The sequence below is a fragment of the Rhea americana genome, unplaced genomic scaffold, assembly GCF_003343005.1.
Source record: "Rhea americana isolate MKP2758 unplaced genomic scaffold, rheAme1 scaffold_575, whole genome shotgun sequence".
NCBI lineage: Eukaryota > Metazoa > Chordata > Aves > Rheiformes > Rheidae > Rhea > Rhea americana.
This window is the reverse complement of record NW_028186729.1, coordinates 59669-81053: the sequence shown is the minus strand read 5'-3', so window position 1 is coordinate 81053 and position 21385 is coordinate 59669. Positions and strand designations below refer to the sequence as shown.

General features: G+C 45.4%; 1 protein-coding gene across 1 annotated transcript in view; it reads left to right on the top strand.

Moving 5' to 3' along the window:
* The first annotated feature begins 421 nt into the window (after positions 1 to 421).
* SARNP (SAP domain containing ribonucleoprotein) overlaps positions 422 to 21385 on the top strand; it is a 33034-nt gene continuing 12070 nt past the window's right edge. Inside the window, exons 1-9 of the mRNA XM_085319200.1 lie at positions 422 to 430; positions 628 to 727; positions 1152 to 1198; positions 2238 to 2305; positions 4267 to 4318; positions 7263 to 7336; positions 8023 to 8051; positions 8619 to 8644; positions 10004 to 10072. Coding sequence (XP_085175326.1) covers positions 422 to 430; positions 628 to 727; positions 1152 to 1198; positions 2238 to 2305; positions 4267 to 4318; positions 7263 to 7336; positions 8023 to 8051; positions 8619 to 8644; positions 10004 to 10072 — 474 coding nt within the window. The remainder of the gene's footprint in view (positions 431 to 627; positions 728 to 1151; positions 1199 to 2237; positions 2306 to 4266; positions 4319 to 7262; positions 7337 to 8022; positions 8052 to 8618; positions 8645 to 10003; positions 10073 to 21385) is intronic.

The window sequence follows — 21385 nt, the reverse complement described above, 5'->3', positions numbered from 1 at the left end:
GGGGCGCCGCGCGGGCACCCGGGGAGCCCCCGCCAGCCTGCCCCGGCCCGGGAGGGGTCTGGGGGGCACTCCCTGCCCCGGCTCGGAGGAGGATATTCGCCCCCCCGGGCGCGGCGGGGGGAGGGGCCGGGCCGCCTCGGAGCTGTGGGGCGACCTGGGGTTGCGCCCTGCCCTGCTGCAGGGCATCGCAGGCGGCTCCGGCTTGTGAGGGGCCACCTGCCCTTGTCCCCAGCACCCGGTGCTGGAAGCGTCGTGAATAATATATTTATGTGTGGAAACATTACGTTCGGCGGGAAGACTTAGTTGCAAAGTAGTTCTGTTTGTGCAGTGGTGGGTCTGTCGTGACTATTTCTGAAGAATAATCTTGCTTTGGTCTGACAAAATCACTGGATTATCAAGGGTAGCACCTGGGAATACAGAAATGTGGCTGGTGTTTCACTGCATGGGGGAATCTTAATGGCTCCTGAAAATATAGATTGTCTTGGATTGTTTATCTGTCTTTCCCCCACCCTTTTCTAAAAAAAAATTTTCCTTTTCTTTTTGAGTCATTTGCTTCTTGGCCTGCTTATGTACATTTTGCATATGTGAGTGAATTGTGTGTGCTAACTGGAGTCTTCTGTTTTGTAGCTGGCTGAATTGAAACAAGAATGCCTGGCCCGTGGCCTGGAAGCAAAAGGGAATAAGCAGGATCTGATCAACAGACTCCAGACCTACCTGGAGGAGCATGGTAGGTAAAGTGTGTTGCCTGTGGCTGGTGTCTCAATTTCAGAGCCCTTCTGGCAAGGCTGAACGGTGATAGGGACCGTCTCGGCTTTTCTCGGCTTAATGTTTCTCATTAACGGGTTCCTTTCTGAAGTTATTGAGTAGTGGATGTTGCTTAGGATTGCTTAGGGTTTATCACTGGTGAGAGGTGTTCAGGGCTTTGACCTTGGAGAGTTTGCAGATAAGTGCATTGCTTTTGCTGCCAGACCTGGCAAGTGGTCGTATGGAACTCCTATGTGGAAGAGGAGGCCTTGTTTGAATGCTTAACTGTAACTGCGTTTTTTACCTTGTTGCTTTCTGAAATTTTCTCAGTAGACTTTAAAGAGTATCTTTGGGTTCTCAGGTAATTTACAACTGCAATTGCAATCTGTGCTGTCTTTTTCTATTAGCTGAAGAAGAGGCAAATGAAGAAGATGTCCTGGGAGAAGAAATAGAGGTAAACCTTCCTTCTTTGGGCAAATTACACTAGYAGTCCATGCAGGAGTTTCTGGCTTGCCTGGCTGTGTGTGTCCTCCAGGTGGCTGTGTTGGATATCACGGCACAAGTTCATGAGATATTGTGTGGTAAATCAGTAYAGTTTGTTGTGCTTTTAAGGAAGAACACATATAAGGAAAAAGTTACCTAGTTGGTGCCCCAAAATTGGCGGATGTAGGCTTGTCTGGGTTGCCTGTGGAAGTGAGCCTTAAAGCTGAGGGGTTTGTGTTGTAAGAAGGGTAAGGGGATCCCAGCTGAAGAAGTGCTCAGTGCTTAAAATGCCAGAAAAAAMCTGTTTCTAATACTCATTAGTGTCAAGATTTTTGCTACTTGGCAAATGGTAGCCCTGCAAGTATATGCAAAGTATCTGGAAACTTTCTCACCACTTCCCCAGAAAGTATTTCAGAGAAATGAAACAAGGCTTACTAGAGTTAAGTATCAAGCACATGCACTGTGTAGCTTCCATATTATTTGCTGACTCTGATTGCAGACTTGAGAACGTTTCATTCAAATTATTTCCAAAGCGTTGTGAAATCCAAGCTCTCCGAGGGATTAGCTTTAGAAAAAAACAAGAATTTGTATGCATGAAAGCTGGCATTGTTCAAATGCTGGTAGTCTGAGGYTGTGACCACAAAATATTATTTCTTGCTACAAACCTTACTTATTTGACTAGCTTGAACAATGGTGGGGAAGAAGGCAGAGAAGCTCTCAAGCTCTTAAGCCCTTCAAATTTGAAAAAGCAGCTTAAGTGAAGCACAGGTCAAAGGCAGTGTCGCTTATGTTTAGAAACTGGCTGGTTGTTGTCTCTGGTGCTCCTGTGTTTTACTAGCTGCTCTGGTATATAATTCAGAAATCCCTAAATATACGCACACAGAATTCTAGACGCATGCCTCTTAAACCACTGAGAATCTGTAAAACTTGACAACATCCCTTTTGTGATTTCTCTCTCGCTTAGCTGTCTGGAATATTACCTGACCTCTTCTCAACTCATTGGCTTGCAGGAAGAAGAGCAGAAACCCGTAGAGCCACCCGTCAAAGTAGAAGAGCCTCCTGTAAAATCGCCTGATGTGTAACTATCCTTTCTGAATAGGCAAAAGCAAACTTGTGGGGAATAGCTGTAACGCAAGAGGTGTATGACTGGGAGAGAATTTTGCCTTCTCCAAATGCTCACCAGCTCCTTTGCCAGGCTTGGTGAGACTCTCCTGAGGCTAAAGGGGTTGCTGTCACTGCAGCAAGGGGGACTTGAACTCTCTTTTTAAGCACAGTTTCTCTTGTTGATGGTGTTACAAGAATGTGTTTTACTCTCTGGCAGCCAGTGCAGGTAGCCAGCAAGGGCCTGTTTTTGCCTGCCTTTGGCCACAGGAGGGTGAAGAAAACGGTTCCTGCTAGGAGGGGATGGAGTGATGAAGAGCCTGGGGGGTGGAGGGTTGACGTGAAACCTCCCTTGGGCCATCAAAGCCCATTTAACCTGTGCCTCGTGCTGGTGCTCAGCAGGGTGAGATGAATGCCTCTTGGCTTCCATGCCTGTGCACACGGGGAGGCTGCTGCAGGTGCCTGAGGGAACCTGAGGCGAAGGATGGCRGTGAACTTTGCAGAACCTTGTTCTGGAGGTTTGCAATGAGATGAGCTTGTGCTTGCAYGCGCCTTTGGGGCGCACATTAAAGCAAAAGCGTGGCTTTGGACCACTTTGTCTCTGCCTCAGCCCCGTGTGCTGATGCTGTGGTTTGCCTGTGTGGGTACTTTGAAACCCCTAAACAGCTCGGGAAGTGCGAGAGGAACCCGAAGCGCCACGGGGATCTGCAGTCTGGGGCAGCGCGGGCTCTGTGCCGGCGGTTGAGCAGGAGGGGGCGTCCTGTGCCTGCCGGTTGCAGAGCTGTGCCGGAACGCTGGCAAGCAGCGAGTCCCAGCTCCTGGGCCGAATTGCTTCCTGTGAAAGTGTCATTAAACAATTACTACCTTTCAGGGCATAAAATGAGAAACCTGTCCAGGAATCTGGAACAAAAGCAGCACATTTTTCTAAATGGGAGACCTTAATGAGGCTGGCTGTGACCCACTGTTTTATGGGAGTTGTTTGGAGGAGGATGATGCTATTTCATTTAGCCTGGGAACTTCCGAACTTTGTCTCTTCCTCTTTTGTTTTCTCCCTCGAGCCTCAGCTCTGTTTTCAGAGCATAAACTTTGGAGCACGCCCACTCCATTATATTTTCGTTTAGTCTTTTTACTGGTCCTGCTGTTGTCAGCTGCACATTGTTAAAGAAGTGTGTGTTTGAAATGGAGCCTGGGCTAGGGATGCTGGTGCTGACCTGGGGAAAGTTGCCTGTGGCTGTCCCATGAACTAGAACAGAACAATCCTTTGTATTTGAGGGCCGTAAAGGAATAAAGCTCTTCAGGGCATGCAGTTGAGGCTTTTGGTGTCTAACAAGAGCCGAATGTTACTRTTAAGAGCCTTAAGATGTGCAGTGCGTTATTTGCCATACGTGGCCTCTTGCTGCAGTATCCACCCACGTTTTGAGATGCATCTGCAGCACCCCACTTTGAATTGCAGAATGTTTCTCCTGCCTTAAGCAAAGTTAATTCTGCCTTCAAGCCTCCGTGGAGAATGGGTGAGAGTATTGGGGATGGTTCTTGTGCCTTGAGCTCTTTTAGGGCTTCTAGCCTACTTCCCATCACTACTAATGGAATTTGGGAGTATGGGCTGACAGCTCAAGGCACTCATTAGGCTAGTGGGAGAACCTGTGGCTGCGCCTTCACCAAGACATTCTCCTACATGTTCTCTGCTGTTTTCGTASCGCACTTTAGCGTTGACACCTGAACTCTAGACTTGAAGGTGTTTTACTCTGGTAAGGGAGTTGATGGCCTGTTGCTGCTGCTGTTGTCTTTCAGAAAACAGACTCTTAGTTGTTATGATGGTGGCTCTGTTGCTAGAGATGGGTGGCAAGGAGGCAAACCTTGATACCCACCTCCTGAGACATGAATGTGAAGCTAGTGGGATTTGTTCTGACTGGTTTATCTCTTTTCCAACATCTTTAGGAGTACAGAGAAGAAAGTAGTGAAAATAACATCGGAAATATCACAGATGGAGGTAAGGTTCTTTCTGCTGCCTCGTCCTACTTGGTGTATCTGTTTCCTCTTTCATTTTACATAAAATCCCTTTTGTATGTTGCCCAGACTGTGTCAGTGTTTCCATTGTAAACCTGCTTTTTTTTCCTTTATTTTGTATTAATGACCAGTCACTGGCTGTAGACTGACCTAGCAGGGTGTTGACCCCATGGCACATTTCATTTTGACACTAGATCTCGAGGAATGTTTCTCTCAATTGTCTGTTAATGTCTTTTTCCTTGCTGATTGCTGCCGTTTTTTTCTGCCACCAACCACCATTGACCCTACCTCAATATTTCCAACTTAGCCAAGACAAGCTGAATCATTGCTGGTGTGTCATTCTGTTGCAAACAAAGGTGGATCTGGCCCTGTAGCGTTCTCTAGTTTGGATTATAAGGTTGATAGACTTGAAGAACTCCCTCCGTTACTGCTTTAGTGTATGAATTGTATTTCCCTTCCTAGTATTGTTCACTTGAAAAGCAGCACTGCAAAGTTCACCAGGCTGTGGAATATCCCTGTCCCCTGGGAATTGCTGCAAGGCTGATTGCTTCAGACGTGTAAAACTACAAAGCTTCAGGGAATAATCAGTTAGGGATGAGCTGATATGGGCTAGCAGATCATCTCATCTTTATCTTCTGCAACTTTGTCACTTATTTGCTGGGCTTATTTGAAGTAAACACCCTAGAAGCTGCTGATTCCTCTGGGAAAACTTTGCAGAACTTTGAGTTTCAGGAATCTGATGCTGTTTCTCTAATTTCCCCTCTGTCGTTATTTTTTTTTTTCACTCAAGCTCCGTAAGAAAGGAATTGGTATGAAAACATGATTCTTGTCTCCCTGCTGTTCACCCACTACTTTGGAGTTTTAATCTTCTGTTTGTGACACGATCATTTCCACAGCAACGGGGGGATGTCGCAAGCGGAGGATTATGACCTCAGCTGAAGAGTAACGGAGAGAAAGACGGAACCTGATGTAAACCGGGAGTGTTGCTGAAGGAGTGGTGTTGCCCATCCCTTGGGGGCTGCTCTTGGCAATAGTTGCTTAAAGAGCTCATTAAGCAAACTTGCTGAAGTTACTCTTAATTTTTTTTCCCAATTTTGCCAAACCTGTTCACAGGCAAACTACTCTTTTAATGAATGTAAATCAATTTCAATAGAATTATGATCTAGATGTTTGAAGACAAAAGGGAATATACTGTGTATAATGCATAATAGGGTGCCATCCTAGTAGGATATTTAGATGCTGGAAGTACAGATGAGTTCAAAAATCAAGGAGACAATTTCATAGCAAAGAAGCCCATTAGGGTTAAGTGAATGCAAATGTGAGTACAGCTTATAATTCTGGATGCCATTAGCTGTGGATTACATGAGGTTGGGAAGGCATACAGGGGGCAGACCACCTATTTGCTTTGATCTTAAAGCTGTTCTAACATCTACTTATGGTCACTCAGGATGCTAAGGTGGAGGAAGCCTTTATTCTGAGCTAGTATGGCCTTTCTGTAGCTGAGAGTCCTTTTTAAAAGCTGCCTGTTTGGATATTTCTTTTGAGTATTCTTACTCTTCAGAGTGTTGGAAAAAGAATAAGGAAATATAGTTTGACCTTAATAATACACATTTCTTGGTCTTCAGTGATTTGCTCAGTTGAATTAGAAGTTCTTTAGTCTTTACACAATTAGAAGTAAACTGTAGTTCCTGATCTCTCTTCTAAATGTTTATGTTTTGATGCAAATACTTATTATGCTCCTCACTGTGTTTTTGGCTAAAGTAAATGTTTCCATTAAACTAATATCTGTTTCTCTAACCTTTAAAACACCAAACACATTTTTGTGCTGTTGTGTAACAATAAAATGTTAAATATTTCCCTTAAGCTTTTAAAGGGATTTAATACTTGTGGGTGCAAACCCTTGCACTTCCAGTGTTTCCAGGCTTTTCTGTGTCTTGGGCAGTTTGCTTCAGTTCTCCAGAAGCCTTGCCTGCRGTGAGGGCAGCAGGCCGAGTCCTTTCTGTGTAGATGCATTTCGTCTTGAATTGTACTGCTAATGACAAAGTCTATTTGCAAGGCTGAGACAACTGAATGAATAGTGTCGGTCTCTTGTGAAAAGGCTTGTGCCAAATAAATAAGTTCCCTGAAAAGAAACACCCTCCTCCAACTCCTTCTCTAGCGTATTTCTCTGGCCTTGTGCTTGGAGTGGGGCGGGGGGAAAGAAATCTTATTTACCTCTTTTTGCAAATTAGCTGAAGCTGGTTGCACCAGCCTCTTGCTTCCTGCCTCTAGGAGGGAAGTCACAGCCACTCCCTTTGTAGTCCATGCCAGGAGTGCTGCTCCTTTGCCTTTGGCACAAGGGCTTCCCTCGGTGAGGTATGCAGTGTTTTAGCCTGCACGCTTGGCACACCAGCCRTGAGCCTGGTCACAGCCTTGTATCATCTTAACATAGTCATCTGTCTCTGTCACCTCCCTAGTCCTGTTCTCCTTTGGCACATCTCCTTTCCTACGGATACTCACAGAGTAACAGAATAATAAAARTACCTTTTCATTTCAGGCCAGTGCCAGTAGAGCTCAGGAAGAAAAACTATCCACTGTTGCAACTGACTGTAGCTTTTTTCTGGAAAAAAAATCTTTTATTAGGCTCATACAGGAACTATAAGACAACTTCTTTCTCAAGCGTGCATCCTAGATGTTGTGGGGTGGCTTCCTGAGAGCTGGCAGAAGCTGGTAGCAGGTGCTTGCAGCATCTTTTCCTTTACTTGCTGTGCAAGGGAAGCCTGCTCTTTACTTGTCAGACTGTACACTCCTGATCTAGCAGGGCACATTAGAGCATGAGCCCATTCTGTGTTGTGTTTGCATGCCTTTTTTCCTTCTGCAGTATGTTTTTCCATACACTTCAAATCTTTGCTGTTCCTCACTTGGTTCTTTTCCTGTCCCTGCTCCAGAGAATGCAGAAGAGGGCTGAACGCTTTAACGTGCCTGTGAGCCTGGAGAGCAAGAAGGCAGCACGTGCAGCTCGGTGAGTCTGTGTTTGTAGCCTTTTCTGCTTTTCTTGCTTTGGAGACCTCTCAGGGCACTTTTGATAGTGACAGGTTATGTTGGTGGGATGAAAACATGGCTGTTTGCTGTGATCTGGAGGTGAGCTGGGAGAGCAGCTCTGGGTGTGTTTAAAAAATGAGGTGGCAGTTGCCTCCAGCCTGAACAAACTATGGACAACAGCTTATGTCCAGCAACCTTCTGCAAACCCTCAACAGGCCTCCAGTGAGGCAGTGCTCCTCATGAGGCAGGAGACCTGCTTATCAAAGTTGGGCTGTGTCAAATTGTGGAGTGCAAGAGCTAATGTGTGCTTTACTGGTTGTTAGGGATAAAATACTGGTAAAGATTCTGGAAAAACGGAATAATGAAAGGAAAAAGTGGTTAATGTGTGTTAATTGTAAATCCAACTAGCTTCTCTGGACTTTGAGGTTGCTTTTATGAAGTGGGGAATTGCTATTTGCAGAGCAAATGTGAGAGTTGCTCTAGTAGTTATATTAGTYAGTAATACCAAATTCCAGTTAATCTTGCCTGAAAGTTGAGTCAAGTACACTTATGAAAAGTGTTTGACGAAAAGGTCACATTTTACCAACTTTAGGACTTGGCATATCAGATATTTTCCTACCTTATATTTACCTGAGTCTCTGACAAAGCTTTGTTTACTTTCTACAGGTTTGGTATGGCCACAGTTTCAACTAAAGGTGAGGAGRTGAAGCAAAACCAATTAATGGAGTGACCTTACTGCAAATATTTAATTATTCCTGGAAAAAAAGTCACTGGTGGGACTATCTTTGTTTTAACTTCTGTTCCTTCTCCCAGCTGCACCCAGGAGCTCCAAATGGGAGATGGTAGAATCGGGATGAAAAGGCCAAGTATTGTTTTTCCTGGTGCTTTAAGCACTTTTGCTAGCATCTGCTACTTCTAAGCACAACTGGAAGATACTAGCCAGATTTTGGTATAGTACCCTTGAACACTGAGCACCGAATGTTCTTCAACTTACTTAAAAATGCCAGTGTTAACCATCAAAACCCTCTTAGCAAGGTGAGGATGGCAGCAGTTTTACAGGTGGAGAAGGTGTAGAAGTTCTCTAGTGAGCAGAGGTAAAATCTGGGAAAAACGAGACAGCAATTCTTCACTACTTCTTGGACAGACAGGTGTATGTCTTGTTCTAGCAGCGCTATGACTTGGCTGTACCTCTTTTTGGATGAGATTCTGCTCTTAATGTTTGTTTTCTAACTCTTTTTTTTTCCCTCACTTCCTTGTTTCAGGCCTCTCTGCAGACAGCAAACCTACGGTAAGGCATGCTTCTTGCTCATAAACTGTTACTGGTTGGACCTTTAACACAAATTGTAATTTCCCACCTGCTTGAGTAAACTGTAAACTATCAAAATGGTCTGAGGAAGACGTGGGATGAGAGTTTAATGAAGTAGTCCACCTTGATGTTATGCTTGTACTGAATTTGATAGGTTCCCATCCCTTTATAGTATTTGGCTGCCTCTTGTGACTTGCARTTTTCTCAGATAAGCTGATGTTTTTAGAGTGAAGTGCTGAAAGGAACAAAGATGGGTATTTGATTTTTGTTTCAAGTCCCTGTTTTTCATTCTCTGCTTTTGTTTGAATTGCTTGAATTATGCTTCAGGAATGGAAATTATGAATGACCTGTAGTAAATTATTCCTTGCTTCTCATAGCCAATGCTGCCTTGCCTGTCTGATTTCCAAGTCTAAATAGGAAGCATCAAAGCATGCAGAGCTGAGCACGCTGAGCAACTGGCTTAGCAGTTGTATGCTTGATTGTTTAAAAAAAAAAAAAAAAAAGTGGAAGATGTAACAAAGTTAATCCAAGGCAAGAGCTGTCACTAGGGAAGATTTTAAGTTTCTTTTGTGCCAAGGGCTTGAAGATTTTGCATGAACACCTGAGAAGCAGGATAGCACCAAGGCTTTCTCTGTGGAACTGCATACTGCAGAAGATCTGTCCCTGCAAGTCTGTTCAGCTGTTTCATTAGGGATAAGTGCTGTAATGGTGACTAAGGCTTCTATAGGATATTTCAGTTAAGGTGGGTGATATGTTGGAAAATGGCTTGATCAGAGGGCCTGAGTAGATGTGACATAGTAGTTGTAGATGTGACATAGTAGTTTGGGAAGAGTGAGGGTGCAACAGTGGTTCCTTAAGCCTATTGCAGCCAGGTAGAAGTGCTAATTATTAGGGGTCTTGGCAGGTTTGCCTGAGAGGCTGTTAGCTTATGTTGATCAGAACAGACTGCTACAGGAGAAGTACCAGGTACAACTGACTTACAGCAACAGCCAGGATGTACTGCTCCTTCAAGATGGAAAACATAACCTGTCATATTTATCCCATGCTTGTTTTGGTGAGGCTAAGGAGCACTCTAGCAGCCGTTGGCTGTTTCATTTGAAAYAGTGGCTCATGTTGTGTGCTCCAGCATCCCCTCAGTGCTAACATGAGTTGTTGCTGCTGAGAGTTAGTGGTGTACAGTGCTGGAAGGAGTGTCACTGGGACAGGTTTTCCAGAAGCTGATCAGAGGGCCCAGATCCATGTTCTGGGAGACTTTTCCAGGAAGTGGCATTCTCCCTATTCCTGCAATTTGAGTGATGATGATTAAAAAAAAAAAATAAATTGTTTCCTATGTCTTTATAGGTAAACATGGATAAATTAAAGGAAAGGGCTCAAAGATTTGGGTTGAATGTCTCTTCGCTCTCCAAGAAGGTAAGGTGCATTGGCCTCCAGGATACTCTTTGCACCTCCAGATTAGCCCAGTGCTCCAGCTCATAGCATACAGTGACTGTTCAAAACCTTCTTGCTGCTTGAGATTTTTATATTTTACTAATGCAGTGGCGTTGGCTCCAGACCCCAGGGGAGTCTCGTCAGCATCGTTTCCTTCATCTTTCCTTCTGTTTATTTGTTTTGTGTATGTGACTTTTCTATGGTTTTGAGAAAGTTATGACTGATAAATAGAGGTGTTGAGTTTTAAGATTGTTCATCTGAATTTTAAYGTGAAGAGAGACCGTTTAGTGGGGTGTATAATTGGTTTGTTTTCAGGCATTTGTCTTGTGCTGTGTAAGTGCCCATTTCTGATTGGGGTAGAAGCCAAATCTGTAAAGACCAAGGTAATGAGCTCTCTGAAGACAAGTCTGGAGCTCCCTGGTAGGAAATAACTCTTTGAAGTACAAATGAGATGAGCTTTGTAGGGGGATGTATTTTATCTTAAAGCTACTTAYTTTACCCATGGGTGAAAAATACTCAAGCTTCTGGGTGTTCTTCTGGTCCTCCTATGTAGGAATTGATTTAGTTCACATCTTCTGTGTGTTGGAGCTGGGTTCTGTCTGGAAGGGTAGATGAAGCCCACTTTGTTTCCAGCTGCAAGGGTGGACTCTCCTTAGCTGAAGGGCACTCAATGTGCTGAGAAGGCAACAGGAAGTGCTTGGAGGGAAAAGTGTGCAGGAGAGTAGTGTGCTTACCATTGTGATAATCCCTTGCTTAAACATACTCTGTAGCAAACTGGGAAGAAGATGAATTTAGTATGTTTAGGGAAAGCAGATCCACCAGAGAAGAACGGATAAATATATACTCTGAAATTAATACAACATCCTGTACACAAAAATAGCCTTTTCCTCCTCTGGGCTTTAGCAAATCTCATGCTGCAGCACTGTTCAGAAAGAGTGGGGAGTGAAAAGGAATTGTCGAGTTATAACAGCTGGATAATGTTGGCATGGAGACCTCTCCTCTCCATCTTAAAAAGGGTAAGAGCTAAGGGAGGTTTGCCTTCCCTCCATCCCTGTGAAATAAGCCCCTTTCCTCCTTGGGGGGATGGATTTGACCTTTTTTGCTGCCTGTTTCTCCACGTATGAGTGTTCTGCTTTATTCTACTGGCTCTGGGAATTCACTGATGTAGAAAATATCTGGCATTGGAGGTCGCTGTTCCCCCCCCCCCTTCCCTCTCCTGTCCCTTTGGGGGTGGGGGAAGGAGGCCAGTGCATTAAAGCTGGGATATGTGGAGCTCAGGGTGAGAGGCTGCTCAAACATCATTAACCCTGTCACTAGGAGCTCCCATTTTTCTGGAGGAATATATGCCTTGTCAATGTTTATGGCCTCAGCCTTCTCTGGGTAGGATTGTGTGGCTGCAGCTTAGTAAGACTGGGCCTTCTGGAAAGAGTAGGGTTCCCAGAATTATTCTTTGTGGCCCCTGCGTATGGCAAAAATCTGAAACCACAGAAGTACAAGGTCTCATCTCCCCAAGCAGTTCACAAACGAGTGCAGCTCACGGTATACTAATGAACTACTCCCTGTTGTACAGATGGAGAGCTACCAGTGGGGAAAATGACTTGCCCAAGGTCATGAGTACATGGCAGTGCTGGCTGTAGTCTTCCAGATTGCCTGACACTCAGCTTTTTATGTTAACCTACAGATTCTGGCCTTGCGCTTTCTGCAGAGCAGTGTCCAGCAGCAGTGCTGGCCCTAGCAGTGCTGCCTCTCCCCCCCCCCTTTTTTTTTCCTTTTTTTGTTTGCTTCACCAGGAAGCCGAGTTCATGGGCTTAGAAGTGGCTTCTCCCACTGAGCGGAACACACTCTTGCATTCCTGGGAGGAATATTATTGGTTACTTTAATTAGCTGGTAGTATTGTGCTTCCCACCTGGGTGTTCTTTATAGCTTTTCATTACGGAGGAGCCTGGCAGTTGCGAATGTTTACATGTGTCTTGGCAGGTTTTTATACTGTGCATCGCAGCAAAAAACTTTACAATAAACCATTGTCTCCACGGAGCCACACTTCATTTCCTATTCAAATTGGTTTGGGGAGGGGTAGGGATGTAGGGGGGGAGAATCGTAGCTAAGGGGGATTTCAGACCTGCTGTGAGCAGGGAGCAAATACAGAGCTGCGTTAGTGGCTGTGAACTCATCTGTAGCTTTGAACCCCCCTTCCCCCTCTGTTAGCCCTCTGGGGTGGAAATCTTTCAAGTTTAAAATCCTCTTCCTCTCTGCCTAAAGGGGAAGCAAGAGCCCGGTTGCTCGGAGGAGAGCAAGCAGAACAGAAAGGTTGGCTGTGCTAGAACAGAAGAGGCAGGTGCTCATTTGTCTCAAGGCAGCACGGGGCCATCAAATTAATTTTTAAAATAAATCAAGCAAGCATTTATCTCCCTGTAGCACTAACTCTCCCCTCCGAGGCCTCCTGTTAAAGCGCACACTCTCTGACCTAAAGCTACCATCCCTTGACTCCTGTTAGTTGTACTTAACCCCCACACTTGTAAATGTTCCCTCTCTATAGCAGCTGCTCCCGGTAACACTCAAACTCTCTGCTCCCCAGGGGAGGGTGTTTAGCTGCATGTTTTATATGCAGGATTTGATGCTGCAGAGGGAGCTGCCTGCATCATGGTTGTGATTCAGAAGCATTTCTCCAAGGGGATGGTTTGCTCTTTATATATAAAATAGCCTTGTAAGTCTCCTGCTGAGAATGTGTTGGCACCAAATGGACAGCAAGAACCCTTGGGATAACATAAAAGCTCTGTTTGCCACCTTTGTATTACATTATCAAATACCTTTCCCAATCTGAACAGATGACTAAAATAATTGGCTCTTATATCTCCTCTTTAAAGTGGAGATCTCAAACAGCCTTACAAACAATTAGCTGATTAACCCTCGGCCGTTCAGAGGTTGGGAACAGAGAGGTGAAGGGGCTGCGCTCCAAGGTCACACGAGTCAGGAGTCCCGGCCCGGAGCTCTGCTCTCCCCCCACATACGTTTCCCCGAGCTGGGGGCGAAACAAAGGGCTCTTGGCTGCAGATCCTCTGCCTGAGGGGGAGGGAGATGCGCGTGTGCTCCTGTCCCCCTCCCTCGTGGCGGGGCAGTTGTCCGAATGTTCGGCTGGTGACATCCAGGTGGGCTAGTGGGAGAAGGCCCRGGTGCAGGGGAAACTTTCTGCATTTGTTCAGGGCTGGAGTGACCCGTCTGGAGCGAGGCAGAGGGGGGTGCGTGACTCCTGAACTGCGTGTCGCCTTGAATAAATTTGCTGAGCTTTTTTTTGCCCAGTTGCAAGTCTTTCATTCTGCAGCTGGAGTATTGTGCCCCTAAGACATGTGGAGAGCCCCTAGGAGGGCCAGGTTGGTTTCTTGGAGCAGCAGCAATAGCACAGGAATTGCTAAGTACCCACTTGATCAAAACGTGCTACCTTTTGTGGTTAGGAAGAGTTAACGTTTTAGTATGGCCATCAGTCATGACTGTAATGCTAATTTAATTCTCTGTGATGAGAATTTGTTTTACATGTGGCAGATGAGAATTACTGCACTCGTTGCCTGAGATTAGCTGGACGGAGCTGGCAGGCTGACTATTCGTGACGTTTGTGTGGTATTGAAGGAGAGCAGGGGTCAGTAGACCAGCAGAAAGTTTGTGTGTATACAAAATATCTAAATGAGAGAGAGAAAACAATTGGCTTAATTGTTTGGCTTCCAGCAAGCTTATAATAACGTGCTGAGGAGGAATCCTTTTCCTGGATGATTTTTCTGCCTGCAATCTTTCCAAACACCCCCTGCCAACCCCCGATGAGAAACTATTAACCACCAAGGAAGCAAAGGGTAGTGGTGGGGAAAAGTGCTGATGTTGGCAAAGAGGAAAGGAAAAAGGATTCGTGGAAGAGGATTATTCTAGCTAACACCAGGGACAGATATGTGGTGGCACATGCCTGCATTTTTGGGAACTGTAATTGGCTTRTGTGGTCAGTTTGTACTCGAGAAATGCACTTTGCTGCCACTTTCAAGACACGGCTCCTGCCTTGTTTGAAACGGCACATACTGCTGAATATTGCTTTTAAATTTTGCTTTTCGTGGCTGTCGTATCAACTTCATGTCTCTTGCTATCCTCTCCCTAGTATCCTCTAGTCTACCCGGTCTCTGGAAAGAGAAAGGCATCTCCTTCCAGATTATAACCCAGCTCCTCCTTTTTGATTTTTCTTTCCCTCTTCTGTTTTGCCCTTGGTAGTGTATTGTAGTTGAAGWGTGTATAGAAGGTGGTCTAGGAAAATGCTGTACCTCCACAGTGGTACAGGGGGACTGTATTTGTCCTGAGATGTTGATTGCTTTGCCTGTGTGCTGTGCACACATCCTTCCTCTTCAGGACTATTGCTTAGGTTCTGCTTTTTGAAAAGGCTCATGTAGCGCTTGGCAGCTCTTAAAAATGAGCCATACAAAGAATGTTTCCTACTTCGGAGTAGCGTTGCCCTGACATGCAGAATGGGCAGTGTAGTATGCTAGATGCAGAGGAACTGATACGTTGGGGTGGGCTGCATTGCAAATGTGAGTGCTCTGCCATTTCTGCGTTTAGAATCCCGGTGCCATGTTCAGGGCTCAGAGTTTTTAAATCTTAATATTTTTAGGTATTTAACAAAGCTGCTTTAGGTAATTTTCTAAAGGATTTTCGTTCTCTCTTTGTGTTAGACCAGTGGTAACTAAGGCAGCTGGATTTATAGACAGGGCAAGTGAAAATAGTCCTAGTTTAAAAAGTGAAATAAAAGCAAAGCCCTCTAAAACACCTCTGTAATATTTTTTGCATGTTACAGAAACAGTTTTTCTGAAATCAGAAACTAGGTCAGAATGTAAGAATGCAGTTAAGAAAGTTGCATTAATGTGTAGAAACAAAGCTGGAAAGCTCCAGGTACAAAATAATACAACTAGCAAGGAATATCAACGTTGGCAAGATGTGATTTTTTTTTTGTTTTGTTTTGTTTTTTTGTTTTTTGCAAGTGTATTAGCAGTAAGGAGAATACCCAGGAAACTATTAGTCTGGTACTTCGAGAAGGCTTTTATCAGCAGATGATTCTGAGAAGGGTGAGGKGTTTAATACCTTTCTGCATTAGCTTTCACTATAAAGGTCTGACTGYAAATAGGTAACAGCGTGTATATCAAAGGGTGCATCTCCTCCTTGAGAGGGAGAGAGCATTTTTGGGACACCTGAGCCTCAATGGTTTTGCAGGTAAATGCTGGAGAGTTTCCAGCTGACCATGGTAATGGCTTACAGAAGCTGAGCACTAATGCGTGAGGAACTTTTCTCTGCTGGCTTCTGGAAGGATTTGGACAGGAGTCGTGCACACCTCCACGTTCAGCTYGGTCTCTGTGCGCAAGCGTGCTTTAAACACATGCAGCAGTAATCATCAATCTGGTCTGCGTGTCCTCCTGCTGCCTCTCCTTCCCCCAACCCATACAAGACGACGTCACTATTTTCTAACTTGAGCTGCTGAATGCAGGTCTGTTGGTTTAAGATAATGGGAAGTGACAAGGTGAAGAATAGTGCTGGCAGTCATGGATGTTTTAACACAAGGGTGCTGTAAGCGAGGCCTCTGCCTCCCCTACCCCCTCCTGGGCTGCTTGGAGAAGGAGCTTCTCTACCTAATCGTCTGTTCAGGCTGTGTCCGTGGCGCAGGCTGCCTGGCTTGTGGAGAGCAGGGAGTATGAGATGTTTGTATGTTCTCCTTTTATAATCGATTGCTTTTATAGTCATCTTATTTTTTAGCACTGTGACATCCAGAGAACCCYCCCCCTGTCCCCTTCCCGGACAACGTATTAGTCTCAGTCCTACTGTTTTCCTAATTGTAGTTCTCGTGTGTGTGACCATTAGCTTTCTGTGACAAAGACCCAGTTAGGAAACTAGATCCAGGAACTGCAAGGTAATAGAGTTTATATGTTACTTGTGGGTTTGCTGTGAAGAACTCCTATGGTAGAGCTCAGCACTAGAGCGCCTCTGGACAAAGGCTGTCAAATGCTGTCAAATGCAAGCTGTATGGCGTGCTTAAACTATGGCCCCTGGCTCTGACCTGGCTGCTTAACGCAGGGCAGAAGAGAAATTGCTGGAGATGTAGGCATGGGAAGAAAAAAATCAATAGAGCTTGCAGATAACTAGCTAGTGTGCTTGAAAATGAACCCAAATCTTTACAGTGCTGTAACCGTGTAGAAAATAAGATCTGAAGTTACAGTATAACTGTAAAGATCTAAGACGTCTGTTTTTTCCTTTTGCGTTTCTAATTTAAATGAAGCAAGTTTCCCATGAGGAGCGTGGTCTTGGTCTTCGCTGACCACTTYGGACTAGGGCAATGCAACAGCCTCCTCTGGGAAGAGGGGTGTATTTGTGGTTTCCAGTCCTGATCCCTTGTGATCCAGCTGGCAYGTAATGGGATTGTGCAAGGAAATGAAGGTCTCATGTTTCCTAGAAGGCGAATAAGGAGTTTTGTCCAACCAGCCTATTCCCTTGTGAACATTCAATATCGGCAGACTGGTATGCAGGAAAAATATCTGGGTTTGGTGCTAGAAGGAAAGATCTTACTGAAATCCTAAAGGAAGAACTAGGCAGTGTGTACTCATGGGTCTGAACGGTTGCGATCGCTGTATGTGGGGAAAGAAGTGGCCTCTTGACTGGAATGAACGTTAAACTACTCCAGTCAAGTGGAGAAAATATTTAGAGGTGTGTTTTCTGGAGAAATGATATGAAGACATCAGCTATTTTAACAATTTAGATTGGTTTTTGCTCTTCAATAATGTCTACCTGTGATCAGTGTTAGAGGCCCTGCACTTTTGAAGACCCAGTTCATAGTGGGGGAGAGAACATGGCCTTAGAGTGGGTTCTCAGCTCCTGATTGCTCTTGGGCTTCCTTGCTGCATGGGTTCAAGCCAGGCAAACATGCGAATGAATGAGCTGCCCACAACRTCAGCCGTTTTGCAGCGTGGTTGTTCTCGGGGTGGGTGCCTTGTCTTGGGATTTGCTTTTATTTTGTTCTCTAGCCAGCCTGTAGCAATGTCTAGAAGTGCTTTAATGCTTGTAGATGTGGAGGCTGAGCTGTTGCAGCAGCTGACAGGTCAGCGTGGGCTGCCACAAGCCTGTTTGTGCACAGTTTAATTCCTGTGCGGAGAGAAGAATAAAGAAGGATTTGGAACTTTTTAGTATTGGATTGAAACACCTCTTAAGTGGCTGTCATCCTTTCTGAACCATGTAAGTGTTAAAAGCTTGAAATAAATTCAAGCTTACTGCTGCCTCCACAGTCTTTGCTGTTTTTGTGGCATACTACTCATTGCTCTTCTAAATGTTTTACTCTGCCCCGTTTTTGTGAATGAGTCACGCTAATAGGAAGTAGTGAAGTTAATGAGACACAAAGCTCAGTCAAGCTGCACAAAGTATTGGGAGCCTTAGGTGTGTTGTAGTAAACTACAAGTTAAACTTTTCAGGTGGAAGTGTAGTTTTATAGTTTCAGGTTGTCTGTGTGCCTTCAGGCACATAACTGCACAAGAATGTGAATGTATTTATAGCACCCCTGAGAAGTCTCTCCTGTGGGCTCGGAGATGCTGGTGCTTGCTTTCTTCTCCCCTGAAAGTCTTGCTGTGCCAAAGGGGTTCAAGTTCAGCCTTCTAACATGCAAGTCCCTGTGCCTGAGGGCTGGAAATGTGRAGAGCCAGGTTCTCGAAAGCATCCCTTCTGAGGCGCTCACGCGGTGACCCGCGRTCACCTGTGCTCCCAGCTGCTGTTAGTTCCTCCCCCTCTGGCATTTCCTCTCCAGCATATCCAAAATAATTCTCCTCTTCCCTGCTGCCTCAGCTGCCCATATCGTCTTGTAAGTCCTGCTGCCGGCTTCCCCCCTTCTCGCACGGCCAGCCCCCTGGGCATGCAGCGTGGCGCCCAGGAAGCTGCTGCGGAAAGTGTTCCGGAGGTCTCCTTGGTTTCTCCTCCGTTGCCTTAGACATGGTTTCCTATCTGTCACACAAATAAGCTTCACATCAGGCAAAAGTAGATGTGTCCTTTAATGTGGACAGTGATTAAATGGCTACGTTTTGATGCTGTAGAAACGTGAGATGTGCTTGAGCAGATCTCAAAGGTTTCTTGCTTGAGKAAAGTCCTGCACAAAGGGGCCCTTTCGGCGCTTGGCTGCTCGCAACCTGGAGCCCGGGAGCGCGATGTAAGGGTGCGGTACGGTGTYCCTGAGCACCTTGCCCTCGGCTCGCTCACGTCCTTCGCTGCCTTCCGAGTCAGTGGTAGGATCTGTGTGTGGTTGTCTTGTCTGTTCTCTTTGTGCTTTATGGTTGGGCCTGTAAGAGCATCTTGCCTCATTGCACAGCTGATCAGACAGGTGGGGAGTGGGTGTTTAGGTGCTTACTAGATATCACGCATTTTCTCTAGGTGAGATCAAAAAAGAACAATCAAAGAAACCCATAACTTCGGCAATGTTTCCTAGAGAAATGTAAATTGGCACGAAGCTGCCCTTAGGAAGGATCAGCCCCAGGTGCAGGGCTGCTTGGCCTGTCTCGGCTCCGTTGCTGCGTCGCTGACCTGTTCCCGAAGCTGTGCAGTTGCTGCTGTTTGCCACAGTCCTATCCAGAAATCCAGCTGCTGTGGAACAAAAGCCCAGTAACTGTGTCACTTAAAATTCACCAGTGTCCTGTGCTGCTGTTGCTGTCCTCTCTCGGGCTCTAACTCTTCAAGTAATTTGGTGTTTACAGTTACTCCTTTCTGTGCTTCCCCCCGTCTATGCACGCACGCCCACGCGATGTCATCTTAAAAATAAATGACGAGGGAGCTGCGAGAGGTCAGCGGGATCCCTGGTCCCGCTGCTGTGTATCGCCGGGGCTCTCTGAAAGGGATTTGCGTCCCCACCAAACCTGTGGGGAGTGGCGCAGGGCTCGCGCAAAGGGCACGCGGTGCGGGGGGACTCTCTGACCTCACCCTGTCCAGTCATCTGGTTCTTCATCGGTCCCTGCTGTGAAACAGAACTTAGCTTTTGTCCGTAACACAAATACATCTTTTCCCCACCCCCCTTTCCCCTTCTATTATGGTTCAATCAATGATGTCGTTATGTGTGCCATTCAGCCGCTCTTGAACCACTTGGCCGCAGGAATTCGGAGGAGCGGCCGGGAAGAATGGCAGGCCCGCTCTGGCTGGCCTTGGAGAATCCGCTCGAATTTTAACGAGGGAAGCAAAGTCAGGTTTCTCCTTAACCCCTCTTCACCGCAGAGGACAAAAGTAAAAACAACAACCACCAAAAAAGCCCTGCGAAGCGCAAGGAGGAGTGTGTGTGGTCACGTGCGAGAGGACGAACCATGAGGAATGTCTTCTAACAAATTAAACTTTGCAAAATTCTTATGAGAATCCCCTTCTTTCCACCTAATCCTTTTAATTAAGATAATTTAAGGAGCTCTTTCTGCTGGTTGAAGATTAACTGAACTATCTTGTGTCCCCYAGTAGTGTTGCCCTGGAATAAGAGCTGAACTCTGCCATGGTGTTGCACCAAGTCTTGAGCAAGTCTCTGACGTTTGATTCAGAACTTTGTCTGTAGAGACTCTGCTGGAGTGTTTTGGGTGTCTGGTAGATCTGTTTTGRTCAGAATACTCAGATTCATGTTGCGTGATGTTTAACTGTGAGGTTGCAATGTGGACAGTCTTGCTAGGCTCATCCTACAGGCTCAAAGAAACTTCTTGAAAAAGTTGATCTATAATAATGTTTGAGGCTAAACAGTTTAATTCCACAGATGATTTCCTGGCTAATATACCTTTTCCACACTCTAGCTGTTGTTACTTAAAGACTTGTAAAATTCCAGAGCAAATGAGGGAAGTGTCCATGTGGAACATCTGGCAGAACGAGGTGACAGGGAGAGTCCATGTGTGCTAGGTTCTTTCCGCTTCTTGGAGTACCACTGGCCAGCAAAGGTTTCCTGGCACACGAGGTGAAATTCTGGAGAAATAAATGCGCAGATTTAACAATTACCAGCATTCAGTTTGAGTCAAATACTTGCAMATTAGCTGCTCTTTTATTGCTTTACAATTCAAGCTCTGCTAGAATCTCAAGCTTCTAGTAATACTGGAGAAACCAAATAAGTGACTGCAAAAGACCAAACGAAAGGTACTTTTTGGGTGTTTAGCCACTGCGTTTTATCTCTTCTGGTTGAAAGAAGTCTGAAGACTTTAATGTATGGAAGTGATGGACATCCACAGTAGATATACAGCCCAGCACCTCCTAGGGAATCAGTCTAAAGTTTGTCAACCTRTGTGTTTCCATTTTTAGTTTGGTATTCAGAACATCTGTTTTTTCTTTTATGTGGTACCTTGCTGATCTGAGGAGGTAGCCTTGTGTTTAAGTCTTGGACAGTCTGGGATATTAGTTCTTTCTGTAGTTAATTGTAAAGGGGCTCGTTGAGTTAAGGAGAGAATTAATAGCCCAGTGTATCGAAAAAAGAAACTAAGTGTAAAATGGTGACTAAAATACTGAGTAATAGCTAGCACTGTGCTCCTGTTTGCTTGGAAGTTAGTACTTGAAGTAGCTTAGTCCRAAGTCTCTCATAATTAAATGCTAGGCAGTGAAAATGCACTGAAAGCACTCCTCTGCCGTGCCAGTTGTTCCTTCTGCATGCCAATTTAGTTTTTCCTGTTTGTATTTGGACCAACAGCTTTTAATTCTGCTATCTAACTCACTGGCACTAGCACTTCTCTGCAGTGGCCAGTCCATAGGACACGGTCATTGCAACAACTCTCTAGGTCTATTACGAGCTTCTGGCTAGCAGGAAGAAGCTCTTTGGTCTCTCTTCAAACCTGTAATTCAGTTATTACTGAAGAATCTTTTTACCTCTGGGGTTAGGAGTGGCAAGCACTCAYGTGGCTTTCCAGGCTTGCGTGTGTGTACAAAACCTGGAGATGGAACCACCTTTGACTCCAAGYCAGGCAATGTTCCTTGGGATCCCTGGGAGAATAAATCTGTGCGAATCTCCTGCAGTTGTTCCTGCATGCTGTTCACCCTCAGAGCGCGCTGTCGATCACAGCGGGTGCATGTGCACCCAAATGTTTTCTTCTACTGCAGATTCATTGGAATTTCGTTTGCTTTTGAATGGACTTCCTTTAGCTTTAAAGCAATAGCACTTAAACRCTACAGGACACCTCTCAAAGGGCCAGTTAGAGCCGTCCAACCTGGCAGCACCTCTCCCAGGAGCGCTGTATGTGGACTCGAGCTGCCTGCCTGCAGGGGAAGGGTTAATGTTGCTGTGGTGTGTTGCCGTTTTTGCGCTTGTTG